The 15,826-nt window shown below is 41.9% G+C and overlaps 1 protein-coding gene across 1 annotated transcript in view; it reads right to left on the reverse strand.

Annotated features, from left to right (window-relative positions):
* The window catches only part of RFX8 (regulatory factor X8), a 55,891-nt gene that overhangs the window by 19,788 nt on the left and 20,277 nt on the right, over nt 1-15,826 (reverse strand). The window contains exons 5-8 of the mRNA XM_053589361.1: nt 10,415-10,478; nt 6,521-6,571; nt 5,570-5,680; nt 4,987-5,040 (exon numbers count right to left, since the gene is read on the reverse strand). Coding sequence (XP_053445336.1) covers nt 4,987-5,040; nt 5,570-5,680; nt 6,521-6,571; nt 10,415-10,478 — 280 coding nt within the window. The remainder of the gene's footprint in view (nt 1-4,986; nt 5,041-5,569; nt 5,681-6,520; nt 6,572-10,414; nt 10,479-15,826) is intronic.

Raw genomic sequence — 15,826 nt, forward strand, 5'->3', positions numbered from 1 at the left:
TCATCTTTAGAGAAAGTTCTATTCATGTCTCTTGCCCATTGATATATGGGATTGTTGGCTTTTTTCATGTGGATTAATTTGAGTTCTCTATAGATCCTAGTTATCAAGCTTTTGTCTGATTGAAAATATGCAAATATCCTTTCCCATTGTGTAGGTTGTCTCTTTGCTTTGGTTATTGTCTCCTTAGCTGTACAGAAGCTTTTCAGTTTAATGAAGTCCCATTTGTTTGTTTTTGTTGTTGTTGCAATTGCCATGGCAGTCTTCTTCATGAAGTCTTTCCCCAGGCCAATATCTTCCAGTGTTTTTCCTATGCTTTCTTGGAGGATTTTTATTGTTTCATGCCTTAAATTTAAGTCCTTTATCCATCTTGAATCAATTTTTGTGAGTGGGGAAAGGTGTGGGTCCAATTTCAGTCTTTTACATGTAGACATCCAGTTCTCCCAACACCATTTATTGAACAGGGAGTCTTTCCCCCAAGGTATGTTCTTGTTTGGTTTATCGAAGATTAGGTGGTTGTAAGATATTAGTTTCATTTCTTGGTTTTCAATTCGATTCCAAGTGTCTATGTTTCTGTTTTTGTGCCAGTACCATGCTGTCTTGAGCACTATGGCTTTGTAGTACAGACTAAAATCTGGTATGCTGATGCCCCCAGCTTTATTTTTGTTACAAAGAACTGCCTTAGCTATAGGTTTTTTCCGGTTCCATACACAACGCAGAATCATTTTTTCCAAATCTTAAAAGTACGATGTTGGTATTTTGATAGGAATGGCATTGAATAGGTAGATTGCTTTGGGAAGTATAGATATTTTAACAATGTTGATTCTTCCCATCCATGAGCATGGTATGTTCTTCCATTTGTTAATATCCTCTGCTATTTCCTTTCTGAGGATTTCATAGTTTTCTTTATAGAGGTCCTTCACCTCCTTCATTAGGTATATTCCTAGGTATTTCATTTTCTTTGAGACTATGGTAAAGGGAGTTGTGTCCTTAATTAGCTTCTCATCTTGACTGTTATTGGTGTACACAAAGGCTACTGACTTGTGGACATTGATTTTATATCCTGAAACATGACTGTATTTTTTGATGACTTCTAGGAGTCTTGTGGTTGAGTCTTTGGGGTTCTCTAAGTATAAGATCATGTCGTCAGCAAAGAGGGAGAGTTTGACCTCCTCTGCTCCCATTTGGATTCCCTTTATTTCCTTGTCTTGCCTAATTGTATTGGCTAGAACTTCCAGCACTATGTTGAATAGTAAAGGTGACAGAGGACAACCTTGTCTGGTTCCAGTTCTAAGAGGAAAAGCTTTGAGTTTTACTCCATTCAGTAAAATATTGGCTGTGGGTTTGTCACAGATAGCTTCAATCAGTTTTAGAAATGTGCCACCTATGCCTATACTCTTCAGTGTTCTAATTAGAAAAGGATGCTGGATTTTATCAAATGCTTTTTCTGCATCTATTGAGAGGATCATGTGATCTTTATTTTTGCCTCTGTTAATATGGTGGATAACGTTTATGGACTTGCGTATGTTAAACCAGCCTTGCATCCCTGGGATGAAGCCTACTTGATCATGATGAATGACTTTTTTGATGATAAGCTGTAATCTATTGGCCAGGATTTTGTTGAGGATTTTTGCATCTATATTCATGAGTGAGATTGGTCTGAAATTCTCCTTTTTGGTTGGGTCTTTTCCTGGTTTTGGTATCAGGGTGATGTTTGCTTCATAGAATGTGTTGGGGAAGATTCCTTCTTCCTCAATTTTTTGGAATAATTTCTGCAGTACAGGAATAAGCTCTTCCTTGAAGGTTTGATAGAATTCTGGTGTGAAGCCATCTGGACAAGGGCATTTTTTGGTTGGAAGATTTTTTATTGTTTCTTTGATCTCGGTGCTTGAAATTGGTCTGTTCAGGAGCTCTATTTCTTCCTGGCTAAGTCTAGGGAGAGGGTGTGATTCCAAATATTGATCCATTTCCTTCACATTGTCAAATTTCTGGGCATAGACTTTCTGGGAGTATTCAGAGATGATCTCTTGTATCTCTGTGGGGTCAGTTGTTATTTCCCCTTTGTCATTTCTGATTGAAGTTACTAGAGATTTTACTTTTCTATTCCTCATTCGTCTGGCCAATGGTTTATCTATTTTATTTATTTTTTCAAAAAACCAACTCCTTGTTTCATTAATTTTCTGAATGATTCTTTTGTTTTCAATTTCATTGATCTCTGATTTGATTTTGGATATTTCTTTTCTTCTACTGAGTTTAGGCTTAGATTGTTCTTCTTTTTCCAATTCCATAAGATCTCTTGTGAGATTGTTGATGTGCTCTCTTTCTGTTTTTCGAATGTAGGCATCTAAAGCGATGAATTTTCCTCTCAAAACTGCTTTTGCACTATCCCACAGGTTTTGGTAGCTTGTGTCTTCATTGTTGTTATGCTCAAGGAAGTTAATGATTTCCTGTTTTATTTCTTCCTGCACCCATCTGTTATTCAACAGAAGATTGTTTAATTTCCATGCCTTTGGGTGGGGTCGAGCATTTTTGTTAGAGTTGAGTTCCACCTTTAGTGCCTTATGGTCTGAGAAGATACAAGGTAAAATTTCAATTCTTTTGATTCTGTTGATATTTGTTTTGTGTCCCAGGATATGATCAATTTTGGAGAATGTTCCATGGGGTGATGAGAAGAATGTATATTCTTTATCTTTGGGATGGAGTGTTCTATATGCATCTGTCAAGCACAGTTGTTCTAGGGTCTCATTTAAATCTCTTATATCTTTGTTTAATTTCTGTTTAGAGGATCTGTCCAGCTCTGCAAGAGGAGTGTTAAAGTCCCCTGTTATTATGGTATTATCAGATATCATTTGCTCAGACTGAGTAAGGTCTGTTTCAAGAATCTGGGAGCATTTAAATTGGGTGCATAGATATTTAGAATTGAAATGTCTTCTTGTTGTATTTTTCCCTTGATCAATATAAAGTGACCATCTTTGTCTTTTTTGACTTTAGTTGCTTTAAATCCACATGTATCTGAAAATAAGATTGCAACTCCTCTTTTCTTCTGAATTCCATTTGCCCGAAAAATTGTCTTCCATCCTCTAATTTTTTTTTTAAATATCAAATTCTAAGTCATCTAACAACTGTGTAATCAGAAGGCACTGTGTGATTCTACATCGGTGCCTTTTCTAAAGACTTATGCGGACAATTTTGTGGAGGGGAACAAGATGGCAGCTTCTCTTTGTTTTTCCCCACGATGACTTTGCAGATTTTGTTCTTGAACCAGGTGGCCAATCAGAGCTGGCAGCCAATAAAGACTCTGAGCCTCTTGCAGGCTCAGATTCTGAGGCGTCACAACCCTGTTGTATCTCCCCTGACACAAGGACCAACCAGCACTATTCCCACGGGTAGGCTTCATAAAGTTAGAGATACCTCCTGAGTTATATAGGATGGTGGGCTCTTGATTTGCAATCCTATTATCAGGGGCATTAATTCTAGAGAAGATGTTTCCGAAGAGACTCAGAAACATACAAATCAGGACATATTAATCCTTTTGGTCTCAGGTTGGTAACTTTGGAGCATGATTTCTTGGGGTTGGTGGGTCTGAATGGAGACACCAACCACAGACTCCTCTCTGCTAACTTCCTCCCCATCCGGGTCCCAAGTCATCAAATTCAGCTGTGCCAACCTCAGCTGCGTCCCCCTTTCTCTCTGATATCACTGTCCCCAGATGAGGCTTCATCGCTTCTCATCACCCTCTCTGCTCCACGTAGGCCAAGCCCTCTGTCACCACCCCCTCACTGCCTTCTCAATTAATCAGAATCTCCCTCGGGCACTGGAGGCCTTTTCTGGTGCCAGCATACTTTCCTACCTCACCACTGGCTTCTTTCCTTCGGAGATAATAAAATCTAGGCATAGTGACCTTTTCTGTTACGTCATACCCGGGAGCATCTTGCTGGCCTTGACAGCACTGCAGGTTCTCCCTGGAATCTCTTTCCTACCCTGTTTTCTGTCTGCACAGTCACACTTCTGCCTCTCTTACTAGAGTCCACAGCAGCATAGTCTGCTTGGGGAGCACTCCTCAGCCTTCTCTGCTGCTGGCACTGTGAGTATTCTGATTGTGAATATTCTAGAACTTGCCACGTGTGTCACCTTTATTGGCTGATAGTGCTCCTTTTATCATCAGACTACAAGCTTCTCGAGCCCTTTGGAAAATAATTTCCTAGTCCTGGTAATGGTGTCAGTCTCCAGGTACAAATTAAATATTTGATGAGTAAGTGAAGGAGAAGAGGAATGTGTCAGAAGTCCAGTGTGGATGGATACTTATAACATTGCCTCAACGTGACAGGGCCCATTCTGAAGACAGCTTGGTCTTGTCCTCACTATGATGCTTTACATCAAGGAGGTATTAACTACATTCGTGTTGAATGAATATTACCTCTCAAAGTTGGAGTGCTTAGACTCCTAAAGCATCAGAAAAACTTTCATTTAAAGGAGCTTGTGTTTCCTTGGATTTTCATCTCGTACTGCAGAAGATGAAATTCAGAATAGTTGAAAGATTTATTCATGTTTTCCATAGGGACTTCTAGAACAAAATCCAATCATTACGGTACCCATGCCAGATCACTTTGCTTCAAAGTTCCACCTCTTTTTCAGTTAACATGTACCAAAAATTGGCATTATTGAAAATCCCGGGGTAAATAATATTCCAAATACGTTATTCATAATCAGCTGAAATTAGGATGTAAAAAATAGGTGAATTTGTATTGAAAGCATAAAGTTATCCACCTTCGCACCTTAGAGAATTTCCACTGATTGCATTGAATATCAAGGCGACCTTCAAGAACTCATTAACTACAAAATAAGTGCATTATAAGTACTTCAGTGCAATGGGTTACCACTAGACATCCCTTCAGGGGTCTATTCAAATATAATGGTTAACCAATAATGAGTCATAAGTGCTTATATTTTATAGATAAAACCTACCCTCTCAAGTTCTTGATTCCTCACATTTTGTAAAATGTCTTGACAATAGTTGCAGTATTCATCAGCAAGAAAGGCCATCTAGGGAGGAAAAGAAATTTATTTCAGCCTGGTGAGCCACAAAATGAACTGATTCTTAAAGACCTTTCTGAAGCTGTTAGAGGCTGCTCTTGTTGCAATTCTGATATGACGGTAGCTGGGCTCTTCACTTGGGCTACAGTATTTTTTTGTTTCTACGGAGTAATCATACCTTACCAGTCTATAGCTCTGTAGACTGAATCTCCATATCACAACTCCTAGTATATTTCCTAGGTTCATTCCACCACTACAAAGCCACACACCTTTGGGACCTTTCTCTCTAAACTCCATTTGTTCTTCCCCGTCCACATCTATCCGCCCCAGTTTCTAGGAAATCTGTGTCTCTACTTCCTTCTCTGTCATGGAGGAAGCAGGCTGTGAGGGGAAAGCCCAAACTTCCTCACTACTGTGGGAGTGTTGGGCCTCACGGGTTTGGGAAAAGGCAAATATTACTCCATGGGACACAACCATGACCACGGGCAACATAAGGAGATCGTCACTGCGCGCTTCCCCCCTCCAAGGGCAAACCTACCATTTTGCAGGAATATTTCTTTGCCAGTTCTTGCTCCCAAAATGGACACCTCCTGAATTCAGACAATGGGCATCCAACTGGGTCTGTCTTTATTGGCGAATGATCCTCACACTAGAAATCATTTACACAGTAGATCATTTCTTTAAAATAAAATGCATTTTCTAGTATATAAACCATGTAATAATCACATTAATACTATATTGTAGTGTTCTGTGTAACCTTTTATCCGTATCTCTAAACACACTGATTCTAGCAATGTTTCCCTCATATTTTATTCCAAACAATGTTAACTTTTGTCTGTAATTCTGCCAATTATGGCTGTCAGGGAGGGGTTGGGATTTAATATATGACCCAAACATATCACTCTTGGAGTTATATATTTATAAGTGCTATATAGCAATGTACAATAAAAATATTCTCTGTGAATAATTGAATATCACACATATATTTCTGTAAGCCTTGGGCATATAATTGTCCCTCCTTAAAATAAAACCATATCTTAAGCCAGGTGTATTGGCTCACACCTGTAATCTTAGCACTCTGGGAGGCAAAGTTGGGAGGATCCCTTGAGCTCAGGAGTTTGAGACCAGTCTGAGTAAGAATGAGACCCCATCTCTTAAAAACAAACAAACAAATCTTGTCTGGATCATCACACCTGTATTATAAAAATGGTTAGTTCTATCTGAATCCTCACTTTCAACTCTGAGCTAGCCTCTCACACTGCAAAACCCCGATTGTGTCTATTTTCTCCAGAGCACATCCCAACCTCCTGGTTACAGCAATGTTATTCAGATGCCACTGCTTCTATTTCCAAAGCCAGTGTCTCTTGAAGTGTGGTCCTGAAGCTATCCACATCGGGATCCCTTGGGGTGCCTGGGGTCCATGATCCTAGAGCCCTAGTAAATCAGATGAGATAGAAATCTAGAATTGTAACCAGCTTCCCAAATTCACCTTCTGCGAGCTCACGATGAGAACTGCAGCTCTAGGCGGCCTGTTCTCTGTCTAATAACACAGGAACCTCTACATGTCAGTATGGCAAGTGCAACACAGTCTCACCCTTTCAGAAGAAGCCATCTGACAGTGTGGTATGAGGATAACCAGCTCATGATTACAAGGAGCGTATAACAGCGTGTTATTACAAAGCATACTAAAAAGCAAAGCCATGAGTTCCTGAAGGCAATTCCCGTAGGTCTTCTCCACAGAAATTTCTCACAGGCATGATCCTTTCATTACTAACTGGAAAGAACTGATCTGTCATAAAAGGTATTTTTAAAATTTTGTTTGCTAAATTTTTTTTTATTGCTTGGGATTCATTGAGGGTACAAGGAATTAGGTTACACTGACTGCATTTGTTAGATAAAATCCTTCTTATGATTGTGTTCCGCCTCCCAGGGCTGTGTCACGCACCATGACGCCCCCCATCCTTCTCCCTCAACATAAAAAAGCAGAAACCTCAAGCAAAAGTAGGAAGCAGAGCTACTAAAACTCGAATCCCTGGAGGAGACTGTCTGTGGGAGAAACCACTGAGAAAGAAATCAGAGGAATTCGGTGCTGAAAAAACAAAGCAGCAAAATAAAAAGAAGGCAGTGAAGAGAGGTTGGTGGATATGGGCAGGTGCACAGGCGGAGGAAGCAAGACCTGGCATTCGATAGGTCAGGAAGGGGCCATAGTTAACAAAAATCTATCTTATGTTTCCAACTAGCTAGAAGAGAATAATTCAGATGTTTCCAGCATACAAATAAATGTTTAAGGTGATGGATATCCTAATTGATCTTTACGCATCATTTGAATGAATCAGAATATCACTTGTATCCTGGAAATACATACATTTATTATGTGTCAGTTAAAAAATACACCAACTTTGAAATACTGTAAAATGACATGTACCAAAAAGACAGCTAAACATAAAAAAAAAAACATTGAAAAAGTGAGATATTCTGTTTACATTTTCTAGGTATGTTAAACGCAGTTGGAGATTTTCAATAAACCCAAGAAATGTCATTGGAATTACATATTACCACTCATTTATGCAGTCCTTAGTGAGTGTGTGTGATGTTGCCCACCCCTTGGGGTAAGACGGGGGGACACCATTCCACCATCACCTGCCCTTCTAGGCACCATCTGGCTCCCCCCTGTTACTCCATCAATTCTCCTGAATGCCTTTGGTCCTTCCTGCATCCCTGAAGACACTGCTCCCAGAATTACCATACCCAAAGCAAATGCATCCTGAAGATGCCACCCCCGTGCCCGATAGCCTCTTGGGACAAATTCTCAGCCTAGCCGCAACAAACTCTGTGCCCTCTGGACCTCTCCACTGATCTCACCCCCAGCAGCCTCACACAAAGTCCCCACTGCCTGCACCCTTTGGTCGTCACCTCCCAGCTCAAATGTAAGCTACATCCTCAAGAAGAATGCCCTCAAAGCCTAACAGAGGAGCCAGTGACCCCTCTGAGACCAGCTCAAGGGAAGTGTGACAGGCAGAGTCACAGCCCCCCAAAATGCGCATGTCCTAATCCCCAGAACTTGTAAATATGTTATCTTATATGGCAAAAGGTACTTTACAGATGTGATTAAGGTTAAAGACTTTTTTTTTTTTTCTTTGAGAGAGAATCTCAAGCCGTCACCCTGGGTAGAGTCCTGTGGTGTCACAGCTCACAGAAACCTCAAACTCTTGGGCTTAAGCGATCCTCTTGCCTCAGCCTCCCAAGTAGCTGGGACTACAGGCACCCACCACAACGCCTGGCTATTTTTTTGGTTATAGTTGTCGTTGTTTGGCAGGCCCAGGCTGGATTCTAACCAGCCAGCTCCGGTGTATGTGGCTGGTGCCTTAGCCACTTGAGCTACAGGCGCCGAGCCAAGGTTAAAGACTTTGAAATAGGGAGATTATCCTGCCATATCTGTGTGGCCCTGCTGCAGAGAACAGAGAGACAGCCACTTGAGGACCCAGTCTGCCTTTGCTGGCTTTGAAGAAGTGGCCAGGGGCTATGAGCAGGGGCTATGTGGGTGGCCTCTAGAACCTAGAAAGGCAAGGAATAGGTTATCCCTTAGAATCTCCAGAAGGAATACAGTCTAGTCTGTATTCCTTGATCTTAGTCTGGTGAGAACCATGTCACACTTAAGGCCTCCAGAATGGCAAGGTACCAAGTCTGAGTCATTTCTAGCCACTAACTTTGTACTAAGTTGTCATAGTAGCAGTGGGAAACAAAACAGGCCACCTCTCCTGTGAAGCCTTCCCTAATCCCTTGGGCCTACCACAGCCTTTCCCTGTTTGGAGATTCCAAACCATCCATAGCCTGCTCTGCCTGTTCAGCATGGATCCAGCCATCTCAGTCTGTCTTAACTCCCCCAACAACAACACTGTGTTCTATTTGAGTATTAGGGGGTGTTTTCCTTTTTGTTTCTGCTTTTCTTTCATACACATTCCTCTCTCAAGAGTGCTGGTCACAGCCGGGCATGGTGGCGCACTCCTGTCATCCTAGCACTTTGGGAGGCTGAGGTGGGTGGATTGCTTGAACTCAAGAGTTGGAGACCAGCCTGAGCAAGAGTGATACCCTGTTTCTACTAAAAATAGAAAAACTAGCTGGGTGTTATGATGGGTGCCTATAGTCCCAGCTATTTGGGAGGCTGAGACAAGAGAATTGCTTGAGCCCAAGAGTTTAAGGTTGCTGTTGAGCTATGATGCCCTGGCACTCTACCCAGGGTGACAGAGTGAGACTGTGTCTCAAAAAAAAAAAAAAAAAAGGAGTGCTGATCACAAAACAGGTTTTCTTTTGTTTTCTTATTTTGAGACAGAGTCTCACTATGTTGCCCTCAGTAGAGTGCTGTGGCATCACAGCAACCTCCAACTCTTGTGCTTAAGTGATTCTCTTGCCTCAGCCTCCCAAATAGCTGGGACTACAGGTGCCTGCCACAATGCCCAGCTATTTTGGTTGTTGTTGTTGTTGCTATTGTTGTTTGGCAGGCCCAGGCTGGGTTTGAACCTGCCAGCCCCGGTGTATGTGGTGGCTGGCACCCTAGCTGCTGAGCTACAGGCACTGATCCCACAAAATAGGTTTTTAAAAGGTTTTCTGTTTAATGATATTTGTCAGTAAGATGGTGTCTGTTATGGACAGAATGTGTCTCCTCACATCCATATGTTAAAACCCTAATTTCATTGTCATGATATTTGAGGCCTCTGGGAGGTAATTAAGTCATGAGGGTGGAGCCCTCAAGAATGGGATTAGTGCCCTTATAGGAGGTCAGAAGAGGCTATCTCACTCTCTTTCCAGAAGTCGCTAGCTCACTTTCTGCCACATGAGACAGAATGAGAGGGTCCTCACAGAACCCTACCATGCTAGCATCTGAGACTTCCACCCTCCAAAACTGTGAAAAATAAATGTTTGTTCTTTAAGCTGCCCTGTCTGTAGTAATTTGTGATAGCAGCCTGAGCTAACACAGTATCAAAATACTATCACATCATCTTGGCCAGCTAAAGTAAAATCAATTCATGATGCAGTAGATTGGTTATTAATAGGCCAGTGTCCTAACTTAAAGAGCTATAACTGTAATAGAGAGACACCTTCAGACAAATTTATTGCCAACAGCCTATATATTCTTTTTCATTTTAGCTGAAGAAATTCAGTTAAATTGCAAATCTGCAGCCAAACAGTATGTCCCTTGAGGACAGGGACCTGTCCCACCACACAGTGTGGTAGATGGCGGATACCCCATGAATCATGGTTAAATGGCTGAATGGTTAAGGGATACTCAGAGTAAGAACATCACATACAGAAAAACAGTTGCATCTAATTAAGCAATTACTGAGTATGGCTAGGTCTATTATAATCTATTTTATTCAACACTCACTCTTCCTTCTTGTTGGATAATGCTGCTATAATTAGTAGATTTTTCAAAGGCGGCAAGATCTCCACTGTGAAAGAACAGATAACAGAGAAGTAATTTTAGTAAGACACCTGTCTCTGAACCCACGGGTGATGTTTCTTTTGCAGCGAGGTTATTTGTTTGGGGTATAACTTTTATTTAAAAACCCTCTCCAAAGTTTCTGGCCACAAACAGTAATTATCACATGTTTGGGGTTAAAAAAATCCATTTCTGTAACTAAGACAACCGTGTGCTTATTTTTAAAGGTTTGTTCCTTTCAGAAGCAAAGCTATGATATCATCATAGGTAGAATTCCTATGGGAAAAGAGAAATCATCATGAAAATGAAATCTTATAACTTTCTGATTTCAGTGCTTTTTAAATAATCAATCTAGGCACAACAATATCCTCTGAATTGCTGGAGGTAGCAGAGCACCTCCCGGAATGAGGACACTGGTAATTAATAATAGAGATATAAGTTTCATTTCACCTTGGCCTCTTGGATTTGTAGGTGATAATGGAGAACGGAGTCAGTTCTGCCCATGTAGTGTGATACATCTTTCCCTTAATTATGGGCCTTTGAGAAAGTGGGATCCCCGGGACTCGCCCCTGCACCAGACAGTGTGCATTCTCTGGATGCTAGAGGTGGTGGTGTCTCCTCCCGGTCTTCCCTGTGAGCTCAGTTGTGGGCAGACATGACCCAGGTGGCTCCATCCACTCAGAGTCAACACACACGTGTCTTCACTTGTGATGGTTTTGGCTCTACATAAACACAAAAGGAGTGGAGGAAGCCAGTGGACCTTTGCTCTGTGTCTGGAAGCAGGGCAATGATGGTTCAGGTAGGAAGGGGGTGAGAGTGAGCGGAGGTGGAGAAAAAGGCTCTTAACTCTCACAGGAAGATTCTACATCCCCAACCAGACCTTAACAGCCCCAGGGGCTCTCTTTTGAAGGTTTGCTGTGTCAGTTCATTCTTCCAGTCACAGAAAAGTGGGCAGAATATTTGATACCCAACTGATAGATGTTTGCATATAATGCTCTATTTCAAAAAATAGATTCATGTTCTGAATACGAACTCACCAGAAAAGCACTTTCTTCATCATTTAACAAAGTTATTATCAAAATAGAAATTTTACTTTGGTCTTTCCAATGAAAAGAGGCTTTGAGGCCATGGGATCCATTCAACCTGGAAAGATATATGTATAAATCCTGCACATGCACACAGGATGATGAGCAAGGTCAGGAGAGCCAAAGGCAAAGCATAGGAAATGTCTTTGAGGTTCCATTTGCTGTGTGTTACAGACCGAGTTGTATTCTCCCTAAATTCATGTTGAAGCCCTAGAGTCCAATGTGGTATATTTGGAGACAGGATCTTTAAGGAGATAATTAAGGTTAAATGAGGTTATAAGAGTGGGGTCCTAATGCAATAGGATGGGGGTCCATACGAGAAGAGATGGAGATGCCAGAGAAGTAACTCTGTCCCCACATGTGCACCAAGAAAAGACCACGGATGACACAGGAAGAAGGCAGCTGACTGCAAGCCAGGAAGAACCCTCACCGGATACCACACCTTTTTAGTACCTTGATCTTGGACTTGAAGCCTCCAGAATTGTAAAAAATAAATTTCTGTTGTTTTTTATTTTTTTAGATGCCCTTATTATTTGCATTTTATTTTTATTTTTTTATTTCAGATTAACATGAGGGTACAAACGATTAGGTTACAGTGTTTGCATTTGTCTGGCAAAGTCCACCTTGGAGTGGAGCCTTTCACCCAGGGGCTATGCTGTGTACCCTTACATTGTGCCCTTTAGGTTAGAGCTTACCAATCCCCCTTCCTTCTTGTCTCTCTCCTCTCCATCCTCCCAAATTTCTGTTGTTTAAGCCATCCAGTCTGTGGTGTTTTTTAATGAAAGCCCAAGCTAATGACACATCACGTCTCAGTGATACCTTGTGTAAGTATGACAATGATGGATTCTCCACGTAAAACTTACAAACAGCCCATTTCCACAGATTCTGGGACATTATAGCAACAAAAACAATGAATAATAAGTAAAACTAAAAATAAAGTCTTTAGTGTAATAAGACATAGAAAATGTCAGAAATGAAGATTCACGAAATAAATTGGAGGAAGAGGCCACCACCAGGCCAGGTCTGGTGGCTCATCTCTGAATCCTAGCACTCTGGGAAGCCAAAGTGGGGAGATCTCTTGAGCTCAGGAGTCTGAGACCAGCCTAGGCAAGAGTAAGACTTTGTCTCTTCTAGAAATAGAAAAATTAGCTGGACGTTGTGGTGGGCACCTGTAGTCCCAATTACTCAGGAGGCTGAGGCAGGAGGATTGCTTGAGCCTGAGGTGTTTGAGGTGAGCTAGGCTGATGCCACAGTGTTCTACCCAGGGCAACAGAATGAGACTCTGCCTATAGAAAAAGAATACACGTGCGCACACACACATATATGTTATAAATTAAAGGAAGAACCATTTCTCCATAATTTCACATTGTGCCAACATGCTACCCCTAATATGTTTCTTTGGGAAGTAAATGAAAGACTGAAGTAAGAGTACTCATAGCTCCATCCATCCATCTATCCATTTCTCATTCATTCATTAAACATGTATTGAATGCCTACTATATACATGTCAGGCATTGTGCTAGACCTTGGTGGATATAGCTGTGATTCAGGGAGACAGGCCTATTCTCATGGAGGTTATAGCCTATAGCGGAGGAAAAATGTCATTCAAATACTTGCAAAGATGTTGATTGAGGGTTGTGACAGGTGCAGTGTCAGGTGTTAAAAGAACATATGCCAGGGGCCATATCATTCTCTTATTAATCCAAGTATCCACATTCCTTTCAGCTGGCAGCTTGATAAGGTCAGGAGAGTGTCCTTTTCTACTAGTTAGCCTGATTTGGTTGGTGTTTATCACATCACCATATTTGGATGGCACTTATTAGGTAATTCTGATGGTGACATTGATCTTCATGAGTATCTTTTGGATACTCAGAAATAGGAATTTGAAAGCCAGAATATTTGGGTTCAGACTTCAAGGAGCAACAAGGGACACTCTCAACTTTACCACTTATCCTTCTCCCTCAATCCCCATCCTGGTAGCTTTGGAATAATTAATAATGCTTATTATAATTGAATAATGCTCTCAAGTCTTTTGAGTTCTTAAATGATACTGCCGAGTTTCTGCATGTGTTCGATGCAGAACATGGGTTTAATTCAACAGCAGTGGAAAGGTAAGTGGCATTACCCTCCTTGTTTTTATAAGGAAAACTGCAGGGAACTAAGTTGCCTGCCCTGCAAAGGCCCATCCTTGCTGGGGGAGCTATATTACTTTTTAGCATTTCATTGGGAGAATTAAAAATAATTAGCAGGAGAGAAAAAATATTTCAACCTCATGGAGACATGTCATCATCTACAAAAAATTCCCAACCTCCGTTTAGCCAAAGGAGTGTCAAGTGGAGTGTCTCTTTCCACTGTTAGATGCCCTAATTCAAGAGCATGGCTGATAACATAGGTCAAGGTGTAGCTTTAATGAGATCATATTTATGTATTAACTTCTCAGAATATTTTAGGGGTACAAATGTCTCGGTTACTAGATTACTTTGTGCTGCTTGAGTCAAAGTCATAAGTACGCCCATCACCCAGACAGTGTACATTGTACCCCTTAGGTATAATTTGACCTCCCCCCTCACCTGCTTGATTTCCATTGAGTTTTACTTCCATCTGTGTACTTGAGTGTTAATTGGTTAGTTCCAATTTAATAGTGAGTATATGTGGTGTTTGTTTTTTCAATCGCTTAGGAGAATGGTCTCTCCAGGTTCATCCAGATTGTTGCAAAAAATATTAATTTTTTTTTATGGCTAAGTATTCCATGATATACATGTATCACATTTTCTTAGTCCACTCCTGAATTGATGGGCACTTAGGTTGATCCCAAATCTCTATGATTGTGAATTGTGCTGCAATAAACATTCTAGTGAAGTGTCTTTTTGATAAAATGACTTTTTTCCTTTGGGTGGATACCCTATTGTGGGATTGCTAGATCAAATGGCATGGTCTACTCTTAGTTCTTTGTGGATTCTCCATATATGTATATATTTTAATCATTTCTTTTCCGAGGCCTCATACAAGAAAGCAAAGATCCACAAAAATATGCATGACTTAGAGGAGGAGTGAGGCTGCAACCAAGTCGGGCCACAGGCAGTTGAGCAGAGAGTCGTCACTGGTGGGGATTTGTGGAGGTCCGAGCCCAGGTCGTCGGCACCCAGAAGACCTGGCGGAATTGGCTGCGTGAACACGGCAGTCATTGGTTATTTTTACTGTGGCCGGCAAGGCCAGGCAAGGCTAGAGAGAGAGGCAGACCAGCCCACCGCTAAAGAGGAGGTGTGAGAGGGTGAGGCCGAGGCCAGAGAAAGGCTGGGGCTGGCCATTTCAGATGGAACTTCTCAGGGTGCCAGCCAGGATGCCTTTGTGTCTTTGAACCCACTGCCCCTTGTGTCATTTCCTGAGCACAGTTCTGATTCAGGCCTTTGGGATTTTTATCAGGCTGTGACAAATGCACAGTCATTTCTCAAATATGGCTCCAAGGAAAGCACATACACCATTCAGAGCCAGCCTTGCTGGGAAGGAAGAGCTTCCATTCCCAAGTGGCATCTTTTCCCGCCTGCTCTCTGAGGCCTGTGATGCTTTAGTGGTGCTGAATCATGAAGGCAGAGGAAAAGGCCAAAGCCTACAGCAGAGGTGAGTGTGTCCCATGAAGTCTTCTGTGTTCTTGGGAGCTGCCCCTTCACTGTTGCTCCACAGGGACCCAGACAGGCTGGGCCTGGGATGTTGAGATTTAATAGCTGCTCAGGGATAACCCAGTCAGCTGGGAATGGAGGCAGGGAGAGCACAGACAGAGGAGACCAGGAGGAACTGAGGCTGAGACACCCACAGTGCTATGGAATGGGCACCCTTGTCCAGCTCTGCCATCAGTTGGCCATGTTGCTTGAGCAAGTCCTGTGAGCTCTGGGGCCCCCAATTTTCCATGGCTGTAAAGGGAGGGAAGGGATGGGATTTGATAATCTTCATGACCTTTGCCAGTCCCACTTGAACACGTGGATTCAGAGCCCCCCTGCCGCCCACTGGGGCTTACTAGACAGTCAAGAGATTCTTCCTGCACGTCATGCAGGGAGAGTGGAGAAAGACTGGGTTACTCCTGGGCACCAGCGAATTGTCCACTTCACTCAGGACAGTGGCGACAAAGCCTGAGAACCACTTTTTACTTTAGTTTTTATGATCAATTTGGCTGAAAAAAGGAGTTGGGCATAAAGAGGACGGAGATGATTATACGGCATGCAACTCATCTTGATTTAAAAACATTTCCTATAAAGTCTTTCAAATGTAGCACTAGCTT

Source organism: Nycticebus coucang, chromosome 4, assembly GCF_027406575.1.
Source record: "Nycticebus coucang isolate mNycCou1 chromosome 4, mNycCou1.pri, whole genome shotgun sequence".
NCBI lineage: Eukaryota > Metazoa > Chordata > Mammalia > Primates > Lorisidae > Nycticebus > Nycticebus coucang.